The sequence below is a fragment of the Pongo pygmaeus genome, chromosome 8 (genome assembly GCF_028885625.2).
Source record: "Pongo pygmaeus isolate AG05252 chromosome 8, NHGRI_mPonPyg2-v2.0_pri, whole genome shotgun sequence".
NCBI classification, from domain to species: Eukaryota; Metazoa; Chordata; class Mammalia; order Primates; family Hominidae; genus Pongo; species Pongo pygmaeus.
Genome location: NC_072381.2, coordinates 93,406,715 through 93,430,814, shown reverse-complemented (window position 1 = coordinate 93,430,814; position 24,100 = coordinate 93,406,715). Strand labels below are relative to the sequence as shown.

Below are 24,100 nucleotides of genomic sequence, written 5' to 3'. Positions count from 1 at the left end.
CACTTTAAGATGCATCTTTATGACCCTCTTATGCCACAGAGTCATCAGAAATTGGGCCTTCCCTCGTGATTCACACCACTGTCCCATTTGGAGTTACATACTTGGAACACAGCATTGAGGATGTGCAAGAGTTAATCTTCCAGCAGCTGGAAAACATTTTGCCAGGTTTGCCTCAGCCAATTGCTACCAAATGCCAAAAATGGAGACATTCACAGGTAATCAAAGAATCCAGTGGTCTAAGCACAACAATTTTCTTAACAGGCTCACAGAACTGATGTTACTTCTTTATCCTTTGCATTCTCTAGTGAAAGAAATTAACTATGTGATCCTTGGAGCAAATATGTGTTTGCCCAACACATAAATATAACTTCTATGGGTTTTATGGTCCTGCTGTTTCTCAACAAGAAGTGCATAGAATTTTCACCAATGTTATCTTCAAATTCTAGCATCTCAAGACTTACAAACCTTGATATTCCGAAGTCTTCTCTTCAGACAAGGCAGGTTATATCTCCAAATGCAGCTGTTTCTTTGGGGTTTTTCTAGATCAGTACTGTGGATATTTAGAAACCACTATAACTTCCCAAAATTTTGCAATATGTCAAATTAACCTTGTAAGTGTATTTTGCTACCACAATTTTCATTTTTATTAAGTTTCCACTTTGGTTTTGACTGCTGCCAGCTGAGCTCTCTGGGGGAGAGAGATAAGTACCTGCATAGGACAGCTAGTTGAGCTGTTTTTCAGGGTTAAATTAAACCTGCTGATCACTCTACTAGTTCAAACTTAAAGCTCCTTATGCTAAGTAAATGTTGACTTTTTCTGAAAATTTCTGCATATTTCAATGGAAGTGAGTATTCATAGAAAAAGTCTTTTGATCCATAAACTCAGTAGTGAAGTCATTTAGGGGACAACGAAGCAAAGGGCAGATACAGGAGAAAAAGCAGTGAGTTGTCCATTTTTTTCCTGGGATTTCTGAGCTTGTTGACGAACTGATTTATCAGCCCTATTGGTTATCCAAGCTGTGAAGCCTTTAGAAAAAGTGGTGTTGTGGAAAATTGCAGTTGGTTTTGTATATTTTAAAGGGCTTTCCAAAATCAGAGGAAATAGTAAATTATTTCCTAAAATATTGTAGCAGGTCTATGTTTTACTCATATCTTCTCAAGTCAAATTACACAGTGAACCTTTGGGGAAAATATTTACTTAAGCATGTCATGGTCACTTTAGAAGACTTTACTTTTTCCTTTTAAAAGCATTGAAAAATCTAAATAGCTATTATCTTTAAGTGATATTGAACTCAATTTTAAGTTGGCTTGAAAAAGAAAACGGAAATAATCTTGATATACTTTGAAGCTAGATATATTACACATCAAGTCACTTTGTGATTTATAAATACTTCTTTAAAAGAAACATTCGTTTATGAGGTTTCCTCTTGTGCCTTTCTCGTAATTTATTAATAAACTGAAAAAGTGGATTTAAAATCTACTTATTTCTTAAAATTTGATGTGTTAATAAAAATAGATTTGTCCTGACCACAAAATGGCCTAATCAAAGTTGTGCAATATCACAAAATTTAATAAAAATCTTTGAACACAATGTACCTCCAAACCCTAGCAAAGATTTTGTTACAATTTGGATGTTGAAATTATCTCACTATATTTACAACTCTGAAGTCATGAAGTCTACATTGGCTGCAGAACCTGAAAGGGAGTAAGTTATCATCCAGACTTAGAAGTTTGCATATTCCACTATTCATATACTTCTCATAGTACCTTGAGGACCATTTTACAGAACATAACATTGTCATTTATGGTAGAAATGTGGGAGGGTAGGGGGCATATTGGATATCTCTATACCTTCCTCTCAGTTCTGCTATGAACCTAAAAGTATTCTGAAAAAAAAAGTGAAGTCAATTTAAAAATAGAAAAAATTCAAATTAAAAATGTATCTAGTGGTAAAGATAAACCCTAAATAGATTATTTTAAATATATATTTTTTAAAAGCAGTCTTATGAGTTTGTTAGTTTTAACTCTCTATAGTGATGAGCACACGAAGCCTCACAGAGATGAAATAACTTCCTTCAATCCCCACAGCTAATAATGACAAAACCAGTCTACCTGCCTCTCAAGTCCTTCCATCCTCTTCACCCACCTTATATTTCCTATTGTTGTTGTAACAAATTCTCAAAAACTTGGTAGTGGGAAACAACACAAATTTATTATCTTACAGTCCTGGAGGTCAGAGTCAAAAATGGGTCTCACTGGAATAAAATCCAGGTGTGGTCAGGGCTGCATTCCTTTCTAGAGGCCCTAGGAGAGAATCCATTTTCTTGCTTTTGTCATCTTCTAGAAGCTGCCCACATTCCTCAGCTTGAGACCCCTCCCATCTTCAAAGCCAGCAACAGCAGGTCAAATCCTTCTTCCACTGACCTTTTCTTCTACATCACCCTTGTGATGACATTGGGCCCACCTGTGTGATCCAAGATACTTGCCCCATTTCAGTTTCAGCTGACTCATAATTTTAATCCATCTGCAACCTAAAATCTTCCTTTCCATTGACATAACATATTTGTAGGTTCCAGGGATTAAGACATGGATGTCTGTGGTAGGGGCATTACTTCTGCCTGCCACACCCTCCTTTCTCCCAAATCCCTTGATGGATCCCCTTGATGAGGCATTGTTTCCTTCTTCCTCATAAAACCTCTGGAGAGAGCATCAGCGATGTAAGGCTCAAGCCACCCTAAGGGAACACCTGCTATCTGCAAGAGATAAGAGGAGTATTTTGTGTGGAGACAGTTTCTGATTTCCCTGGTGTTGCTCTCCCCAGCCTAGTGCTGTTCCTAATGTCGCATATCCATATCCACAATTGCAGCAGTGGGGTAAAAAATGTTTTTTTCATTTTTCATTTGGTAACTCATTTATTCAATAAGCGTTTAATGAATGCCTACAATATGCCTAGTACTCTGCTCAGGAAACCGTAGAGACTAATATTTGCTGATGGCCTTCTCCTAAGACTCTAAATTGAAGTTTGTCTTGGGTAAGATAATGGTGCATTCTTGTGAGTGCTACTCTTAAATGAGGAAAGAGGCAGGTGAAGAAAGGCATTTTTTGAAAGACGTGGGAGCTGTTTCTGTGCATCCCATTTTTAATTTGAATAAAGCACTTGAGTAGGTGGTTCAAACAAACACAAAAGCAATGGCAGATTTTTTGTGGTTCTCAGTTCCTCCCTTTTGCAGCTATTTGCTGTCCATAATTTAAATCTTTAGCCAGTTAATATAACTTGATGCTTAGTCTGTTATGCATTGAATTAAGGTTTCTGTAACAAGCATGATATATTAACTCTTTCACTAGAAGCAGAATTACTGAAAATGTCTTTCCATGTACCTTGACAGGGGACATTTAATCAGTTTGAGAACCCTAATACTCTGACTATTATTTTATGCTGTGCTTTCCTTTGTTTCAGTGTCTATCATGATGCCCTTCTCAAACTATAGTAAATTTCTGATTTGCATTCAGCTTTAGCTCTAATTTTCCCCCTCTTTCTTCAATTCCAGAAAATGTTAGTGGCCCTTTTCCTTACCTTATTTAGCACTCTCATGATTACTTTATTTTTTAATCTCCAAATGTACATTCAGATACCAAGGAAATCAGGAGAGGAACTTAGGGGCAGGAAATGAATGAATACATTGATATTCAATATCTTTGGAAAAATAAATGGATGTGGACTAGCATAGTAAGCTTGTATAGTACAATTAGAAATCAGTTATCTTCTGTATATATCTTCACTTAATATTTTGCCCCGAGCTTGTACCTTTTCTCTTCCTTTTCTTTCTTTCTTTCTGTTTTTTTTTTTTTTTTGCAGAGGTAGGCTCTAACTCTGTCACCCAGGCTGGAGTGCAGTGCATGATCAGAGCTGACTACAGCAGCCTGCCTCAAACTTCTGAGCTCAAGTGATCCTCTCACCTCAGCCTCCTGAGTAGCTGGGATTACAGGTTCACACTACTGTTCCCGGTTAATTTTTAAAAATGTTTGTAGTCACGGGGTCTTGCTATGTTGCCCAGGCTGGTCTCAAATTCCTGGCCTGAAGTGATCCTCCTGCCTTGGCCTCCCAAAATGCTAGGATTACAGTCATAAGCCCCTTTCAGTTGTTTAAAGAGAAGGATCATGAATTTTTTAAGGATCTGATGAAAGCTATAAACATAAAGATTCTCTTTATTAAAAAAATACATGTACACATAAACACAAAAAGTGCATACAATTATCAGGATTTATTGGCAACCTAAATTCCTTCCATGAATCCAGTGTTAGGAACACCTGCTGTAAATGTTATACCGCTATTACCTGAATAAATCAAGAGTCTCTCGTGGCCCAGTCTTGGCATATTGTTGCAGTCAAAAAGATATAATCCAGCAATCATAAAGTATTTATTTACATATACATTTTTTGAGACAGGGTCTCGCTTTGTCACCCAGGCTGGAGTGCAGTGGTTATGACCTCAGTTCACTGCAGCCTCGACTTCCCCGGCTCAAGCAATCCTCCTCCTCAGCCCCCCAAGTAGCTGGGGCTACAGGCACACTCCACCCTATCCCCGGCTAATTTTTTGTATTTTTTTGTAGAGGTGGGGTTTCATCATGTTGCTGAGGCTGGTCTTGAACTCCAGGACTCAAGCGATCTGCCTGCCTTGGCCTCCCAAAGTGCTAGGATTATAAGCATGAGCACCACACCTGGCCGCAAACAGTATTTAAAATAACTCCAATCTTTACTGGTATCTCTTATAGAACTTTAAAGAATTTCCAAAATTTATCATTCACAACAACTCTTTTGGAAAGCTCTCTTCTCATTCCTTGTATGGCCCTCTTACGAAAACTCCCTCGAATCCTCTCTTTGCTCCCTTAATAACCCACAGAAACTTTCTGTGACAATCAGCCGTGTAGGCTTGTCGTTTTTTCTTTCCTTTCTTCAACCTTCCATTCACATTCTTCACTTTCGACTCTATCCTTTTATTGCCCTCCCACCTCTTAAACAAGGAAGTCTTTGCCCTTTTCAATACAAAGTTTCCATTTGGCTCCTTCAGGCCTTTTCCAGCTGATTACCTCAGTTACCCATAGTACTGCTGGGAGTTAAAAGGAGTAAGAGAGAAAAGCGGAAATGTGCAATGGCTGAAGGCCAGGATTTTCCTTACAGATTTTGTTTAGTGGGGGAAGTGGGTGTGCACACAGAAGAGCTTGAGACCACCCATACATTTACATTATTCCCTCATGAGATTAATTTCTGGTGAGTAACAGTGTCTAATTTCAGCATTGAAAGGTCAGGTGGTAATTGATATTTTAATTTTTTCTTGCTTTTTCCCATGCATTTTCTTTTTCTTTTTCTTATTTTTTAACTTTTAAGTTCAGGGGTACACGTGCAGGTTTGTTGTATGGGTAAATTTGTATCATAGGGGTTTGTTGTACAGATTATTTTATCACCCAGGTATTAAGCCTAGTACACATTATTTCTCCTGATCCTCTCCCTTCTCCCACCCTATACCCTCCACCCTCTGGTAGGCCCTAGGGTGTGTTGTTCCCCTCTATGTGTCCATGTGTTCTCATCATTTAGCTCCCACTTTTAAGTGAGAACATGTGATATGTGGTTTTCTGTTCCCGCATTAGTTTGCTAAGGAGAATGGCCCCTAGCTTCGTCCATGTTTTCCTGCAAAGGACATGATCCCATTCTTTTTTATAACTGCATAGTGTTCCATGGTGTAGATGTATCACATTTTCTTTATCCAGTCTATCATTGATGGGAATTTAGGTTCATTCTATGTATTTGCTATTGTGAATAGCACTGCAATGAACGTATGTATACATGTATCTTATAATAATAGAACAACTTATATTCCTTTGGGTATGCATCTAGTAATAGGATTACTGGGTTGAATGACATTTGTGATTTTAGGTCTTTAAGGAATCACCACACTGTCTTCCACAATGATTGAACTAATTTACAATCCCACCAACAATGTGTAAGCACTCCTTTTTCTCCTCAACCTCACCAGCATCTGTTATTTTTTAATAATAGCCATTCTGACTGGTGTGAGATTTCATTGTGGTTTTGATTTGCATTTCTCTAATGATCAGCGATGTTCAGCTTTTTTTCATCTGAATTTTGGCCATATGTATGTCTGCTTTTGAAGTGTCTGCGCTTGTCCTTTGCCCACTTGTTAATGTGGTTTTTTTTTTTATTTTTTGTAAATTTATTAAGTTCCTTATAGTTGCTGGGTATTAGACCTTTGTCAGATGCATAGTTTGCAAAAATTTTCTCTTATTCTATAGGCTGTCTGTTCACTCTGTTGTTAGTTTCCTTTGCTACACAGCTCTTTAAATAGATATCATTTGTCAATTTTTGCTTTTGTTGCAATTGCTTTTGGCATCTTTGCCATGGAATCTTTGCCTCTTCCTATGTCCAGAATGGATTGCCTAGGTTGTCTTCCAGGGTGTTTATAGTGATGGGTTTTTCACTTAAGTCCTTAATTCATTTTGAGTTAATTTTTGTATTTGGTGTAAGGAAGGGGTCTAGTTTCAATCTTCTGCATATAGCTAGCCAGTTCTCCCAGCATCATTTATTGAACAGGGAATCCTTTCCCCATTGCTTGTTTTTGTCAAAGATCAGATAGTTGTAGGTGTGTGACCTTATTTCTGAGTTCTCTATTCTGTTCCATTGGTCTATGTGTCTGTTTTTGTACCAATATCATGCTGTTTTAGTGCCTCCAGCTTTGTTCCTTTTGCTTAGGATTGCCATGGCTATTCAGGCTCTTTTTTGGTTCCATATACATTTTAAAATAGTTTTTTTCTAGTTTTTTGAAGAATGTTAATGGTGGTTTAATAGCAATAGCATTGACTCTATAAATTGCTGTGGGCAGTATGGCCATTTTAACAATATTGATTCTTCCTATCCATGAGCATGAAATGCTTTTCCATTTGTTTGCGTCATCTCTGTCTTCTTGGAGCGGTGTTTTGTAGTTCTCCTTGAAGAGATCTTCCACCTCCCTGGTTAGCTGTGTTCCTAGGTGTTTCATTCTTTTTGTGGCAATTGTGAATGGGATTGCATTCCTGATTTGGCCCTTGGCTTGACTATTGTTGGTATATAGGAATGTTAGTGATTTAGTGATTTTTGCACATTGATTTTGTATCGTGAGACTTTGCTGAAGTTGTTTATTAGCTTAAGAAGCATTTGGGCTGAGACTGTGAGGTTTTCTAGATATAGGATCATGCCGTCTACAAACAGGGTAGTTCAACTTCCGTTTCCTATTTGGATGCCCCTTATTTCTTTCTCTTGCCTGAATGCCCAGGTGGGCCAGGACTTCCAATATTATGTTGAATAGGAGTGGTGAGAGAGAGCATCCTTGTCTTTTGCTGGTTTTCAAGGGGAATGCTCCTAGCTTTTGCCCATTCAGTATGATGTTGGCTGTGGATTTGTCATGGATGGCTCTTATTATTTTGAGGTATGTTTCTTCAATAGCTAGTTTATTGAGAGTTTTTCACATGAAGGGGTATTGAATTTTATCAAAAACCTTTTCTGCATCTATTGAGGTAATCATGTGGTTTTTGTATTTAGTTCTGTTTACATGATGAATCATATTTATTGATTGGCATATGTTGAACTAACCTTGTATCCCAGGGATAAAGCCTACTTGATCATGGTGGATAAGATTTTGATGTGCTGCTGGATTTGTTTACCAGTATTTTATTGAAGATTTTTGCAACAATGTTCAAGGATATTGGCCTGAAGTTTTCTTTTTTTGTTGTCTGTGCTAGGTTTTGGTATCAGGATGATGTTGACCTCATAGAATGAGTTAGGGAGGGGTCCCTTCTCCTCAAATTTTTGGAATAGTTTCAGCAGGAATGGTACCAGCTCTTTGCACATCTGATAGAATTCAACAATGAATCTGTCTGGTCCTGGGATTTTTTTGGTTGGTAAGCTATTTGTTACTGACTCAACTTCAGAGCTTATTATTGGTCTGTTCAGGAAATCAGTTTCTTCCTGGTTCAGTCTTGGGAGGGTTTATGTATCCAGGAATATATTCATTTATTCTATATTTTCTAGTTAATGTTCATAGAGGTGTTCATAATATTCTCTGATGGTTGTTTGTATTTCTGTAGGGTCAGTGGTAATATCCTGCTTGTTTTTTCTTGTTGTGTTTATTTAGATCTTCTCTCTTCTTTATTAGTCTAGCTAACAGTCTGTGTATTTTATTAATTTTTTTCCAGAAAACACCTCCTGGATTCATCAATCTTTTGAATGGTTTTTTTGTGTCTCAATCTCTTTCAGTTCAGCACTGATTTTGGGTATTTCTTGTCTCTGCTAGCTTTGGGATGTATTTGCTCTTGGTTCTGTAGTTATTTTAATTGCGGTGTTAATTGTTAGCTTGAGAGCTTTCCAACTTTTTCATGTGGACATTTAGTACTATAAATTTCCCTCTTAACACTGCCTTAGCTGTGTTCCAGAGATTTGAATATGTTGTATCTTTGTTCTCATTAATTTCAGATAAATTCCTGATTTCTGTCTTTATTTCATTATTTACCCAAATGTTATTCAGGAGCAGGTTATTCAGTTTTCATGTAACTATATGGTTTTGAGAGAATGTCTTAGTCTTGATTTCTAATTTGATTGTGCTGTGGTCTGAGAGATTGTTTGTTATGATTTCAGTTATTTTGCCTTTGCTGAGGAGTTTTTTACTCCCTATTATGTGATCAATTTTAGAGTGTGTGCCAGATGACAATGAGAAGAATGTATAGTCTGTTGTTTTTGGGAGGATAGTTCTGTAGATACCTATCAGCTCCATTTGATCCAGTGCTGAATTTAAGTACTGAATATCTTTGTTAATTTTCTGTCTGTATCATCTGCCTAATGTTGTCAGTGGGGTGTTAAAGTCCCCTACTATTATTGTGTCAGAGTCTAAGTCTATTTGAAAGTATCTAAGAACTTGCTTTATGCATCTAAGTGCTCCTGTATTGGGTGCATATATATTTAGGATAGATCTTCTTGTTGAATTGAACCCTTTACCATTATGTAATGCCCTTCTTTTTTTATCTTTATTGGTTTAAAATCTGTTTTGTCTGAAACTAGTATTGCAACCCCTGCTTTCTTCTCTTTTCCATTTCCTTGGTAGATCCCTTTATTTTGAGCCTATATGCATCATTGCATGTGAGATGGGTCTCTTGAAGACAGCATAATGGGTTTTGTTTTTTTATCCAGCTTGCCACTCTTTGTCTTTTAGTTGGGATATTTAGCCCATTTATATTCAAGTTTTGTACTGATATGTGTATACTTGATCCTGTTGTCATGATGTTAGCTTGTTATTTTGCAGACTTGTTTATGTGGTTGCTTTATGGTGTACTTCAGTGTGTTTTTGTAATGGCTGGTAACTGTCTTTCCTTTCCATATTTAGTGCTTCCTACAGGAGCTCTTGTAAGACAGGTCTGGTGGTAACGAGTTCCCTCAGTATTTGCTTCTCTGTAAAGATTCTTATTTCTTCTTCTTCTTCTTTAAGCTTATGAAGCTTAGTTTTGCCAGATATGAAATTCTGGGTTGGAATTTCCTTCCTTAAAGAATATTGAATACTGGCCACCAATTTTTTCTGGCTTGTAGAGTTTCTGCTGAGAGGTCCGCTGTTAGTCTGATAGATTTCCCTTTGTAGATAGCCTGACCTTCCTCTCTTGCTGCCTTTAACATTAATTTTTTCATTTTGACCTTGGAGAATCTTACAATTATGTATCTTGGGGATGATCTTGTGAAGTATCTTACTAGGGTTCTCTGTATTTCCTGATTTTGAATGTTGGTTTCTCTAGCTAGGATGCGGAGGCTCTCACGGACAATGTCCTGAAATATGTTTTCCAAGTTGGTTCTATTCTTTTCATCTCTTTCAGGGACACCAATGATTTATAGATTTGGTCTCTTTACATAATCCCATATTTCTTGGAGGTTTAGTTCACTCCTTTTCATTCTTTTTTCTCTATTCTTGTCTGACCTTCTTATTTCAGAAAGCCAGTCTTCAAGCTCTGGGATTCTTTCCTCCACTTGGTCTGTTCTGCTGCTAGTACTAGTGATTGCATTATGAAATTCTTGTAATGTGTTTTTCAGCTCTTTCAGGTCAGTTATGTTATTTTCTATACCAATTATTTTGTCTGTCAGCTCTTGCGTTGTTTTATTATTATTTTTAGCTTCCTTGGATTGGGTTTCAACATGAAGCTCAATGTTCTTCATTCCTATCCATATTCTGAATTCTATTTCTCATTTTGGCCATCTCAGCCAGTTTAGAACTCTTGCTAGAGAGGTATTGTGGTCATTTGGAGGAAAGAAGGCACTCTGGCTTTTTGAGTTTTCAGGGTTCTTGCACTGATTCCTTCTCATCTTTGTGAGCTTATCTACCTTCAATCTTTGAGGTTGCTGACCTTTAGATTTTTTGCCCCTTTTATCCTATTTGATGACCTTGAGGGTTTGATTGTGACATAAGATTGATTCAACCAACTGGCTTCATTTCTTAAAGACTGTAGGGGGCCAACACTTAGCTCCCAACTCCTGGTCTGCATGCTGTAACTCTGCAAGACTTGTAGTGGGCCCCAACTTTGTTCTCTGGCTCCTCAAAGTTAGCAGCCCACTGTGATGGTGGGACCAAGGTATGGCTGCTGCAGCAGAGTATTAGCAGATGCCAGGGTGCTTGCCTCCCTGTGGGTGTTCACCACATTGGTGGAGGCAATGCAGCTGGTGACTATGTACACAGTCGCACTGGAGGTGGTGTTGGCCTGGGGACAGGGTGCTGGCTGGCACAGGTCTGGGTGCCTTCTCTTTGCACTGGAAGTGGGAGTGAAGGGGAAGGGGAAGATCTGCTGTTCTCTGTGCAGTATTAATACAAGGGTGGGGCACTGATGGAGGTAAGGCTGGCTGGTTTTGTGCCCACCAAGGCTGTCTGCAATGGTGGTTGGTGGGGGGAGGGTGGGCGGACTGCAAAACCCACCCCATGCAGACATGCACCAGCAAAGCAAAGCAAAGCAATGTGGACAAGTTGCCATGGGCCTGAGGGAAGCTATAGTATGGGGAAGGAGTGGGCAGGCTGGTGCATGGTTGTAGAGGCTGCCCTACTGGAGCTCTGCACTTGTCAGCTACAGTCCACTAGTACAGAAGCTATAGTGTAGGGCCGCAGGATACCTGGGACTGCCCTGCAAGCAGGCATGGCCTGAGCTGGTGCTCAAGTCAGCCTAGCCCCATCTAATGGGCAAGATTGTCTTTCGGAGGTCAGGTCCAACAGTTCCTCTAGAGCTAAAGTCTCCTAGAAGCAAGTCAATCCTAGGGGCATGGCCATCCCTGGCTGTACTTCGCTACTGATCCTCCCTCACCAAACCATCTGGGCTCCACATCAGCTGGCTTGCTGCCCCTACCTCTTCTAAGCAGCTCTCCCTGCCAACTTGATTTCCATGGTGATTAAGGAGTCTTCTCCTGCCAGAGTTCCGCAGGCCTATGGTGAGAGCAGGTTGCTCCTTGCCAGTTCAACTTACCCATTCCCCTGGAGCCATTGTGGCCAGGAATGAGTCCAGGTGTGCAGTAGCCCCATGCAGTGTTCCCAGCTTTCTCCTTCTTTAGTACAGCTTCTGTGTCTTCCCTCAGTCCACTTTGGGTGCCTTCCTTCTGAAGATCTATTAGGAGCATGTCAGTTGTCTTGGTCCCTCGGTGGGAGCCATTCCACCTGGCTGCATCTAGTCAGCCATCTTGCCTTCCCCCCTGCATTTTCTATTACCCTCATTTTCTCCTTTTAGGTGAGTTGGAACTGGAAGGTAGTGGCTGATATCATAAATATACCAAACTTGTAAATCCGAAAGATTGTTGTCCTCTTCAAAGTAGTCAGCCACCTCAACAAACTACACCCTTATTTCAATAAAATTGGGCATCTCTTTCACAGTCTGACACATATTCTTCAACATATCATCAGTTGGATCAGGTCTTTGAAACTTGAGGTTCAATTTATTGTTTTAAAAACCACAGTCATTTGTACTTAACTCATTTAAATCAAATGGATGGTCAGTCTTAACAATTAAAAAAAATTTAGAGGTAACTAAAGAAATACAGCTGGCTTATATTTGTTTATCTGTTTTAATGTAGCCAGTAAGCTGATTTTAAAAGCAATTTTGAATCTGGCAACCTTCAAAGACATTGGCCAGTTCATCAGTATGGATATAAATACATAGCCTTCTAAGATAAGTACTTTGAAAGACAACAATTGTGTTTATCAGCTAAAGTACATTAGGTGTTTTGTTTCGTAGTTCTTTTCCATAATAAAATCAAGCTCTTTTGGTTATTCTGCCACTATTCCTATGACTTTTCTCCCATATTTGTGCTTCATAATTCTTGGATTTTTAATAATGTGATATAATTATGATCTTGGACTTTGGCATAACACAGACTCATTTCAAACCTTTGGGCAGGCTGGACCATAACTCTATGTCTCAAGGTCCTCATCTGTAAATGGTAACAACTGAACATGCCCCTTAGACTTGTGGTTAAGGTGAAATGAGAGAACACAGTAGAAAACATTTACTACAGACATTAGTACAAAGCAAGTTATCAATTAATATTACCAGTACTAGTAGTAAGAGGAGGAGATGGGGTGACAGTGCTTTGATGGTCATTTCTTTGTTGGTAGCTTAGCTCCGTGTTCATTGCTCTCTTTTCTTGATTACCTCTCTTCATGCCCACATGTCCCACTTTTTCTCTTTTCTTTCTCACTCTTTTATCCTTTCAAAGTTTATCTCTTTTCTCTTCTCTCTGTTTTATATAAGTAAATAGTCTGGATAGGAATTTTTCACTAGGTCCAATTCAATGCCAGGGACTATGACACTTAGTCATTACCATAAGGGACTGTTGAATAGCATCAGAACAAGGTGCGATGAAAGTGATAGATCCCTGTGGACACAAGGAACTCTTGCCAGTTGCTTTGTTGTTGTTTTTTAAGCTTAAAGATTTTCCAGCTTCTTGTCAATCATTCCTAAACTAACTTGCACATTTTCCAGTGTCTGATAATTTAACACAGTTGGGCCATGAGTCAACATTTCCCAATAAGAAATTATGGCCACAAGAGTATCTTGCCTATGTATCATAAGTTATAGTGACCTTCGGATAACCAAAATGGGCCCTTTGGGATAGGTGGACTGTAGTATGACCCAATTTATCAACATCAGGAAACCTAACAGGTGTCAATCATAAGCATTGCGTTGAGTAATTGCCCACCTCCTTGTCATCAGCACATAACTAGCCACTTGTTTCAGTTTATTATGAGATAGTACGTATGTGTGAGATAATCAGCTGAGAAATTCTGATCATTAAATTAGGATGTACAGTCACAGTTTAATTGAAGTTTATATAGGCAGATATTTCCCCTTTTCACAAAATTCCATATTACATAAACTATTAAATGTTTTAACACATAAGAATTTAATGAAGTCATTTTTTTCTCAAAAACTCTTGGGACTTACTCTGCCATGTAGTCAGTATCACACTTATTCAGAATAACTAATTATTTTGACCAGCAAATACTTTATAAAAAACTTTAAAAAGGAGTCTGTGTCATTGGTACTGGGCAAATACTAAATATATTCACTTGCCCCCAGCATTAATACTTAAAATTGGGTGGTGGATGTTATTACATAAGCATAGATGCGCTGCAAGAAATAGGCCCTATTTCAGCACTTTCCCATAAAGAGTAAATCTACTTGGTCTATTTAAGTAAACATCAGTATTATGCTATAAAACTAACAAACAAAAAAAGTTTAGCAGTCATATCCACATTATAAACTAATACTATATACTCATCTTTTCATTAAACACACATTTGTTGAGCTTCTACTATGTGTCAAACATTGAACTGGGTTCTAAAGACTCAAAGACAGGTCCCTTCCTTTAACGAGTGTCCCACATAATCAATCAGCAAGGGTAACCAATAAGCACATAATCCTGATACAGTACAGTTTGCCATACAAAAACTATGTACAATATACTATGTGAGCACAGAGCAGACTTTGGGAGGAAGTGGTAAGAAGTAGCTTCCTAAAAGAAGATGTCACTTGAGCTAAATCCTTCAAAATGAGGGAGACAGGTAAAGTTAGTGATGTTAGAGCAGTGTTCCAAGAATACATGTACTTTTTCAGAAGCAAAAGAGGCAAAGAACACTTGAGGAATGACCAGTAGCTCAGTTTGGCGGAAATTGAACTTGGTCTTTGCCATCGTGTATTGTAGCACTTCTGTATACCATGATAATTCACATCAGCATTTTATTAGACAGTCTCTCTTTTTCTCTCTCTCTCTTTCAAGAATGCAACTTATTAATTCCTTACTCACTGTAGCTCACTGGGCTCTTTATGTAACTCACTTTATATTCCAACCACCTTGTGGAGTTTGTATCCCTTCCTCATCACATAGGTGAGAAAACTGAGGATTAGAGGGCTCAGATATCTTATGTGTGTTTCAGCTGCTAGGAAGTGGCAAAGCTGGCATTCAAATGCAGGCCTATTTAAAAGCTAGTGCTTTTAAACACCTCACTTTACTGCAGTATTTTTTGAGTTCTGGCTTTCTCCCAATTATGACACCTTCTTATACCATTCTTTTTTTGCTGCTGTCAGCTAGAAATAATCATAGTTAACATTTATACTCTGATTTTAGAAAACATTTGTATACTTGTTTTCATTTGATCCTTACAACTGTTCTGACAGATCAGGAAGTAAATATTATCTTTACTTTAAATGAGGAAATCAATGTTCCTATTGAACATTTTTCTTAAAGAACTAGTGAACAACAAAATAGAATTTCGAAAACACAACTTTATATTCAAAAGTTGATGTTTCACAGAATATACAAAAATTAACTAAAAATGGATCATAGACATGAACATAACACCTTAAATTCTAAAACTGCTAGATGAAAACATAGGAGAAAATCTTTAAGACCTTGGATTTAGTAAACATTTCTTTTTTTTTGAAATGGAGTCTTGCTCTATTGTGCAGGCTGGAGTACAGTGGCACAGTCTTGGCTCACTGCAACCTCCACCTCACAGGGTCAAGCAATTCTCCTGCCTCAGGCTCCTGAGTAGCTGGGATTACAGGCACACGCCATGGTGCCTGGCTAATTTTTTTGTATTTTTATTAGAGATGGGGTTTCACCATGTTGGCCAGGCTGGTCTTGAACTCCTGACCTCAAGTGATCCGCCCGTCTCAGCCTCCCAAAGTGCTGGGATTACAGGCGTGAACCACCCATGCCTGGCAACATTTCTTAGATAGAACACAAAAAAGCACAAACCATACAGATAGAAACTGATAAATTGAGCTTAATTAAAATCAAAAACAGTGTCTTTGAAAGACACTATTAGGAAAATGAAAAGACAGCCACAGACTTGGAGAAAATGTTGCAAAGGACATATCTGTAAAAGCATTTATCAGTGAAAGGCTAGTATTCAGAATATGCAAAGAACTCTCACAAATCAATAATTTAAAAAACAAACAGCACAATTATCTAAAAATGGGCAAAAGACTTAAAAGAGTACTTCACTAAAGAAGAGATGTGAATTTACTATGGAGTTATAAGAATTCTACACCGAAAACTATAAAACATTGCTGAGAGACATTTAAAAAGACCTAAATAAGTGAAAACACATCATATATTGAAAGATGTAATATTTTTAAGATGGCAGTATTAACCAGAGCAATCTACAGACTCGTTTCAGTCTCTATCAAAATTGCAGTGGCCTTTGCAGAAATGAAAAAGCCAAAATTCATACGGAACCACAAGGACCCCCTGATAGCCAAAACAATCTTGAAAAAAAGAACAAAGTTGGAGGACTCACATGTTCTCTTTTCAAATCTTACTGCAAAACTACAGTAATCAAGACAGTATGGTACTGACATAAGGACAGACATAGATCAATGGAATGTAATTGAAAGTTCAGAAATAAACCCATACCTATAGTCAATTGATTTATGACAATATTCTTAAGAACATTCAATGGAGAAAGAATAACCTTTTGCTTTTATAATGCAGGGACAACTTGATATCCACATACAAAAGAGTGAGCTGGACCCTTACGTCACACTGCACATGAAAATTCACTCAAAATGGATCAAAAACCTAAATATGCAAGGTAAAATAATAAAATTTCTAGAAGAAAACATACTGGTAAATCTTCATAACCTCGGATTTGGCAATGGTTTCTTAGATACAACACCAAAAATATAAGCAACAAAAGAAAAGATAATTTGGACTGGACTGCATCAAAATTCAATACTTTTGTTCATCAAAGTATTATCAAAACAGTGTAAAGATAACCCAAAGAATGGGAGAAAATATTTATGAGTCACATAAAGAACTCTTACAACAGCAAAAAAAAAAAAACCAACCCAATTAAAAAATGAGCAAAGGACTTGAATAGACATTTTGCCAAAGAAGAAATACAAATGGCCAATAAGCACATGAAAAGGTAAAAATCATTGTTCCTTTGGGAAATGCAAATCAAAATCACAATAAGATACTATTTCACTCCCATTAGGATGGCTATAAGATACAGAATAATAAGTGTTAGAGAGGATGTGAAGAAATGGAACACTTGTACTTTGCTAGTGGGAATGTAAAATGGTACAGCCGCTATGGAAAACAGCTTGGTGGTTCCTCAATAAGTTAAGCAGAGAATTACAATATGACCCAGCAATTCCACTCCTAGATGTATAATCAAAAGAAAGGAAAGCATGTGTTCAAAGAAAACTGCATACACAAATGTTCATAACAACACACTTTAGCCAAAAGTGGAAACAACCCAAATGTCTATCAACTAATGAATGGATAAACAATATATATTATATCGATACAGGGGAATATCATTCAGCCATAAAAAGGGATGAAGTGCTGATATATGCTATAACATGAATGAACCTTGAAAACATGTTATTTGAAAGAAGCCAGTCATAAAGATAACATCTCTTGAATGATTCCATTCATATGAAACATGCAGTATAGGCAAATTCATAGAGACAGAAAGCAGATTAGTGTTTACTGGTCACTAATTGCAAATTTTATGTGTATTTCACCAAACACACAAAAAAGAGGAGATGTGAATGGCAACTGAGTACACAGAAAGACAATGACCATCAATGGTCATTAAGGAAGTTCAAATTACAACTATGATGAAATACTACAACATACCTACAAGAAAACATGCTATGTGAAAGAAACCAGTCACAGCTCAGATCAGAAACTCTGAAGATGACAAATGCTGGCAAGGATGTGAAACAACTGTTAATTCTCACATATCACTGGTAGGAATGCAAAATGGCACAGCCACTTTGAGAAATACTTTGGCAGTTTCTTACAAAGGTAAACATGCACTTACCATGTGACCCAGCAACCCCACTCTTAGAGATTTACCCAAGAACAATGAAGACATGCATCCTCATAAAAACCTATATCCAAATAATATTAGCAGCTTTATTAATAATTGCTGAATAGTGGAAATAACCTAAATATTCATCACCTGCTAAGTGGGTAAATATTACACATCCATAAATGAAAAACTACTCAGTAATAAAAAGGAACAAACTAGAAATATTTATAATAATGTAAATGAATCTCAGAAGCGTTATCTCAGTGAAAGAAGTCAGACTCAAAGTCTGTGTTTATGACTTTCTGGAAAAGGTAAAACTGTAGAGACAAAAAACAGATTAGTGTTAGCAGGGGCTGTGATTGAGAGGAAGGGATTAACTGCGGTGGGGCATAAGGGAAATTTAGGGGGTGGTGGAAATGTTCTCTGTTATTTGTAGTGGCTGTTACACAACTGTATATGTTGTCAAAATATAGAACAATACACACAAAAAATAAATTTTACTGTATATAGGTTCAATTAAGCTGACTTTTAAAACCACCTGTGTTTTTTATTCTCCATTATTGTCTTTCTGAGGAACACAGCATTAAATTTTTTAATACTTTTAATTTAATTTTCACAGTATTAAAAGTAGAAGGAAGTTCGTTTCTAGACCTGAAGATCAAAATGCCTGCATTCTTTTTTGCCATAATCCTATGGCCCAGATATAAAGTCATTGAGTCCATTTAACATGAATGAGAACCAGAAAGATATGTCAATGCCATGCTTCTGGGTCATCAAGAAGAATAAATAAGGAATGGGAGAAGAAATGCAGAAAAATCAAGTCTGTGGGAAATTAACCAGCTGTCAACCTACAGAGCAGGAAGAGGTAGTAGTGAGGCCCAGTTCAGGAGGAAAAGTGATTTTCAGTTTATCTCTAGACTCACCATGGAAAGCACTTTCAGTCCTTTGCATCCTAGCATCCCAAGCAATTGGATCCTTTGAGAAATTGTGAGAGAACATTTATATTTAGATGAAAACAAAATAATTCCAAATCTGTTAAATCAGTTTACAGAAAGGAGCTAGTTTTTTACCCTCACACTTTTCATAGTGCTCAGCAACTACTGGGAACAAAACAAATATTTGAAGAATTAATGAATGAATATACTAAAACTTGCTGAAGGGCAGAACAATTTTCTATTAAATTAAAAACTCTAAAGGAGAATGTAATATGACTATTGTTCTGTCCACTATTACTTTAATAGTACTAGAGAAAACCGTATTTCATTCTTTATTGTGTGCTTGTTCTGAACAAGTCTTCGTCAAAAGAGTTTGCTCCAGTGTTTTCAGGGTTTTAAAAGATAGAATAGATCTAAACAGAGTCAATGTAGACCTCAGCAATTGAATATACAATTTCAGCAAAGTATGTCCTTTGCAGTTTGAGCCCACTAAAGCTGCTACATGGATCATATAATTGATTTGTGGCACATTCTGCCTGCATCCACCCAATGGTTTATTAAAATAGAATAGACAAATGCCAATAAAATGAAAAGCTCCACTTAGAATTGACCAAACCACATTGCTTTCTTCACACCTAAGGTATTCCAACCAATGGTAATTTTACAGCAGCTCTCTGTAGTACCAGATACAGAGCTCTGTAATCAGGAGTCCACAATACAAGTAAGCCTTTCCCTAAAGCACAACAAAGAAATGAGTTTATGAAATCACCATTAAATATAATATAACACTGGAGAGATGAGAACAGAGGAAAGATGAAATGATGAACACAACACATACGAACCAATTAAAAATGTACCATCTCTGCAGGAAAGCACCCGTGTGTTGATAAAGCTCTTTATGAATATTAAGTACTGTAGCACAAGATGATTAGAACTGAGAGCCTCAAAAATCTGTGGCCAAAAGAGGTTCAATTATCAAAGAAAGATACCTAAAAATAGATTAAATGGTATAATCAGCACCCCAATTTATCATTATTATCCCAGTTTGGAGTATCACTTATCTTTAATAAGATTCAGTGTATGGTTAAGAAATAATATTTATCCTCACTTTTCTTAATAGTATAACAAATATATTTCATATGTGTATGATTTCTACTTCACTACAAAAATCTGAGCATGGAGAATCAACTGTTTTAAGAAAGAATTTTTTAAATTAAATCAGAATAGGTGTTGTCCTGGGCAATTTAGTTGCTCAGGAACTGGGATAGAGTGGTGAGGGGTTAAGTGTGACAAAAGAGAAGGTGGTTAATAGCATGGTTATTTGGAGGGTGGGGGCGAAAAAGCAAAATTTAGAGACTCAGAAACTAAAGAAAATTATTTCCATAGAGAAAAAAATTCCACCACCCTTAGAGAACATTTGAACACTGAGAATATAAAAATTTCAAGACTTTGAATTAGCTTTTTTGTTGGCTTGTGTTCATTCATTCTTTGAGCAAATATTTATTCAATGCCAGTCATATACAGTGGAGTAATAGATACCAGAAATACAAAGATGAGTAAGACACCGCCCCCATAGCTTGCTACTTTAAGGACTCAAAAGGCTTTTAAACATCAAATATCTCTTACCAAATTGCATTTTGGTTAGTTATGTATAGAGGAATTGGCAACATTTTGTTGGATTTTCGTCAAACCCCAAAAGGATTTTTTAAAAATAGGAGAACGTTAAGGGTAAATACACCCCTAGTAGAAGTAGGAACATTACATTTTGAATTTGGCCAATAGAAAATATTTTGTGTATAAATTAAAAAACAAAAACAAAAACAAAAAAAACCTGTTTTCAACTTTCATGTTCCAGCCCTTCCTTTCTTATATTATGGAACTTTATTCAGTGGCTAATAGTATTGTTCCACTGTAGCCACAGCACTGAAGTTATATCTTTTTCAGAGTGCCTGGACTAGTTTCTTATATGCAAATAGGTAAACAGGCATTTCCATTGACATCAGAATAAGTTCTGGTCTCTCCTTCATTTACTGACACTTCTCCCTGTGTGTGTAAACAGGCATGTGATTAATGCTATAATCAATGCCTTGGGAATATGGTAAGATTAGGGAGATATATACAGAGAATCAATATGAACCGCATTCACTCTCTAGGCCACATGTAATTTGAATTTATTCCACATTTGATTAAGTCATTTTCCCCCAATCCCTATTTTCCTCCAACCCTTAGATAGTTACTACCTAAATATTTAACCATGGGCGAACAAACGAACCATGTGTTACTGTAGATTCTAGTTCTATCTAGAGTAATATTTGTATAAAAAAGAGATTGTGCAGATTTCTGGGAAACATGTTTTATACAAGATTCATTCCATTTTTAGAAATTACTCATCCACTCACCAAACCCACACTCAGGTTATCCAGTGATAATGGAAATTACTGATGGGTTTTCAAAGCTCACCTTAGCTCCTCCCTAGCTGCCATCTCTCCCTTTCATGGAAAACATTCTTCAGACTGACAGAGACTCTGCTTTGAGCTGTGTCAAGCCTTACCCCAGAGCAGTGGTTCCAAGCATTTTTTTTTTCATGGACCAGTAAAATCCCTCTAGATGTTTTGGGAACTAAGATAATATTGTTATCTTTTAATTCTTCAATTAAAAATTTAAAAGGCAAAAACACAGCTACAAGAATTTAAACAAAAGAATAGCCCCAAAAATAAAGTTACAGCCTCATAACAGATTTATAAATATTATATATATATAATGCACTTAGCTCCATGAAAAAGCTCAGAATTCTTACTTTTTTTTCATCTTGCCACAGATTGCCTTTTGGGAAAAACTACCTTTGTGCTTTGCATAGATAGGGGTTATAAAGGAACAAGTTAACCAAATATTCAATTTCTGCTGTTTATGTACCATGGCATGGGCTTAGGTTTACACTGGCAGCAGAGCAGAGAAATGCAAGGAAGTGAGAAAATGTATGAATCAGCTCCATACCGTCTTAACCTTCAAAGCTATTTATTATTGCCAGTATGGTCAATACCTCACATATGCGATGAGCAGGGGAAATGCCAAGGCAAGAAGATTATTACTCAAAGTTTTCCCCAGTCAAGTTAGTGTGCAACCAGTAAACAATAACATTTCTCTGAATTCAGGAACAATTTAAGTAAAAAGTCACTTGTAGACACTGGAGTGGATGAAAATTTTTTTTTTTGTTTCTTGTTTTTTGTTTTGAGACAGAGTCTCACTCTGTCCCCAGGCTGGAGTGCAATGGCATGATCTCAGCTCACTGCAACCTCTGACTCTGGTTCAAGCCATTCTCCTGCCTCAGCCTCCCAAGTAGCTGGGATTACAGGCACGTGCCACCACGCCCAGCTAATTTTTGTATTTTTTTTTTTTTTTAAGTAGAGACAGGGTTTCACCATGTTGGCCAGGATGGTCTGAATCTCCTGACCTCATGATCCACCCGTCTCAGCCTCCCAAAGTGCTGGGATTACAGGTGTGAGCCACCGCGCTCGGCCAAAAATTGTTATTAAAAGATGCAGTGTGAGTATCAAAGTACAAGTGATGGCTTAGATATCTCCATCTGCTGTCAAGGCTCATGCATACCAAAAGCTTATTAAAATGACCTGCAGGAAGGTAATATGACATAAAAAAGTGGTAAAATTATCTACAGTCTTTTGCAACTAGGGTTTTTTTTTTTTTTAATGTGAATTACCTTGTGTGCAGTTGAGAAATAAGAGATCAGTATCAGGAGACTCATATTGGTTTCAAACTCATTTATATTTTGAAGTAATTGGAGTAAGTTTTCTTACAGGCAAAGATAAAGCCTTGCTAAATGTGAAGGTCTTAGGAATAAAAACTAAAAATCTACAAACATGCTTTCCTTTAGTGCAAATAGTGGCTGTTCCAATGGCTTAAAGAATTGCTGGTTTTCTACCATGTTAAGCTCTTCAGCAAAAGTGGAAGTCCAGATGGTGAAACCACAAAGATATTTCCCCTATATTAACATGACAGACTGATGAAAAAGGCAGCATCCTAGATCATATTTTCAATTTAGCTTAAAATGGTCTATTTTAGAAGCAACTGTCCTCCAAGACCCATATCTCAAAGGAGAAACACAAGCCCCAGGATCTAGGCTGCAAAGAATGTACCACTGTAGCTAGATGCAGAAGCTGGGAGAATGTTAACTGTACTAGCCACTTTACTATGATGTTTATTGGTTTTGTTAGTGCTTGGTTCAAGGTTCCATAGGCTTTGAGTCATCTGCCCCCAACTCTGTTTTTTCCACAAGCCCTGATATTTTTAGCATACAATTTTGTAGAACTATGGTTGTAGCTAAAACACCTGTATTTTATTTTCACACAGCAGCCGAAGCACCTTTGTGACCCAGAGAAGGGTAGTGTCCTGGAGAGGGGTCTTAGAAGGTTATTAGAAGGAATTGTAATTGGGTTTCCAGCGGCATCTAGAGGAAATGGTTCCTGATGTGATCTGTTTCTTGGCATTGAAGGGTCTCTGGTTTGGAGAAAGGCAATGCATCAAGCTATCATAACTTAATGGGAAAGGAGAGAAAAAAACAGTAAAGAATATTTAGTTCCCTTATTTCTAATTACGTGTTCCTTCTGTAATCTTCTAATCTAGGGTTGGTATATAGAATTCCTCTCAAGTGCCAACTCCAATTGACTGGTGGTGGCTGCCTGAGGCACGGAAGGGAGAAGGATGCTGAGGCCCTGTTGGGCTTCCTGGAAAGAATGCCACGATTGATTAGTGATGTCTGTCAGGAGTTGCTGCACCTGTGTCACCCCCATAATCTATGATACAGTTGGGGAAATTTGCCCAGCAAGATGAATGATCTGGGAAGAGAACCAGACTTGGTTCTGGAATTGGTACATTTACCTTCCTTTGAAAATGAACAAATGGATTCTTAGATAACCAGTATATCTCTGTCAGTTTCACCTGAGGCTGCTCATTTGGGTGAGCTGGGAAAATGGAGTGTTTAAACCAGCAATGCTAAAGACATTAGAAGTCCTAACACCAACAGTGCTACTTAACTGGAAAAGCACCGCTTAAAGGATCCTACCATTCATTATCTTTTGACTTGTCATGCACTGAGAAACTGTGGAGTATTTACTGTCCCTCTCCCCTCACCTTACTTAATACTTGCCGTATTTCTTCAACTATAAGATGCCATCCCATCAGTACACACCAGGAGACAGTCAAAATATAGTTTTCACATGTGTGAACTTGGTTATTTCTGGTGCTCTTGGAGTGGGCAGCTGTAACTTCTTGATATTTAAACTAACAAATTATTTAAGAACAATTTGAGGGAAGAATATGAGGCCTAGTTGCTGTCTGAAAACCTTTCTTTCCCAGTGAAGAGAAAAAAGCATAATCCATACTTGCAGAACAGTGTCAGCAGCTCAGAAGAAAACCCAAGAAAAAATAATTCAGTGGAACATCCTTGTAAGAAATGCCACATTGCCAGTGTTTTAGACAGCACAGAGGACAGACTGCAAAGGAAGTGCATGGATATCCAGACATCAGCATGTCTGAGTTAAAGAGTGGTGCAGAGAAGTCCATCTCTAAATGCGAGCCTTTAGAATGGCTTCACCAATGTATTTCTCTTTTATTTCCTTTTTATGTTTGCAAAAGATACATGTAGATAAATCCGAAAGAACTTTTCTATTAAGTATAAAATAAAGTTTTGTGTCATGTTGACACCATTTTTTCTTTCTCATTGGTACATAAAATATTGATGTGTTTTATGGTGCCTTAGATTCAA

The 24,100-nt window shown here is 37.5% G+C and overlaps 1 protein-coding gene and 1 long non-coding RNA gene across 5 annotated transcripts in view; one reads left to right on the top strand and one right to left on the bottom strand.

The window, feature by feature from the left end:
• The window catches only part of RNLS (renalase, FAD dependent amine oxidase), a 314,882-nt gene that overhangs the window by 272,625 nt on the left and 18,157 nt on the right, over positions 1 to 24,100 (top strand). For 2 of the 4 annotated variants that reach the window (XM_054435661.2, XM_054435659.2), the window contains exon 6: positions 40 to 215. In XM_054435661.2, coding sequence (XP_054291636.1) covers positions 40 to 215 — 176 coding nt within the window. Of the gene's footprint in view, positions 1 to 39; positions 216 to 305; positions 549 to 16,053; positions 16,154 to 24,100 lie in introns of those variants that run through there. The other 2 variants (XM_054435658.2, XM_054435660.2) reach the window with 2 other exon arrangements.
• LOC129006213 (uncharacterized) overlaps positions 1 to 24,100 on the bottom strand; it is a 90,898-nt gene that overhangs the window by 60,709 nt on the left and 6,089 nt on the right. The gene's annotated exons all lie outside the window — the stretch shown is intronic.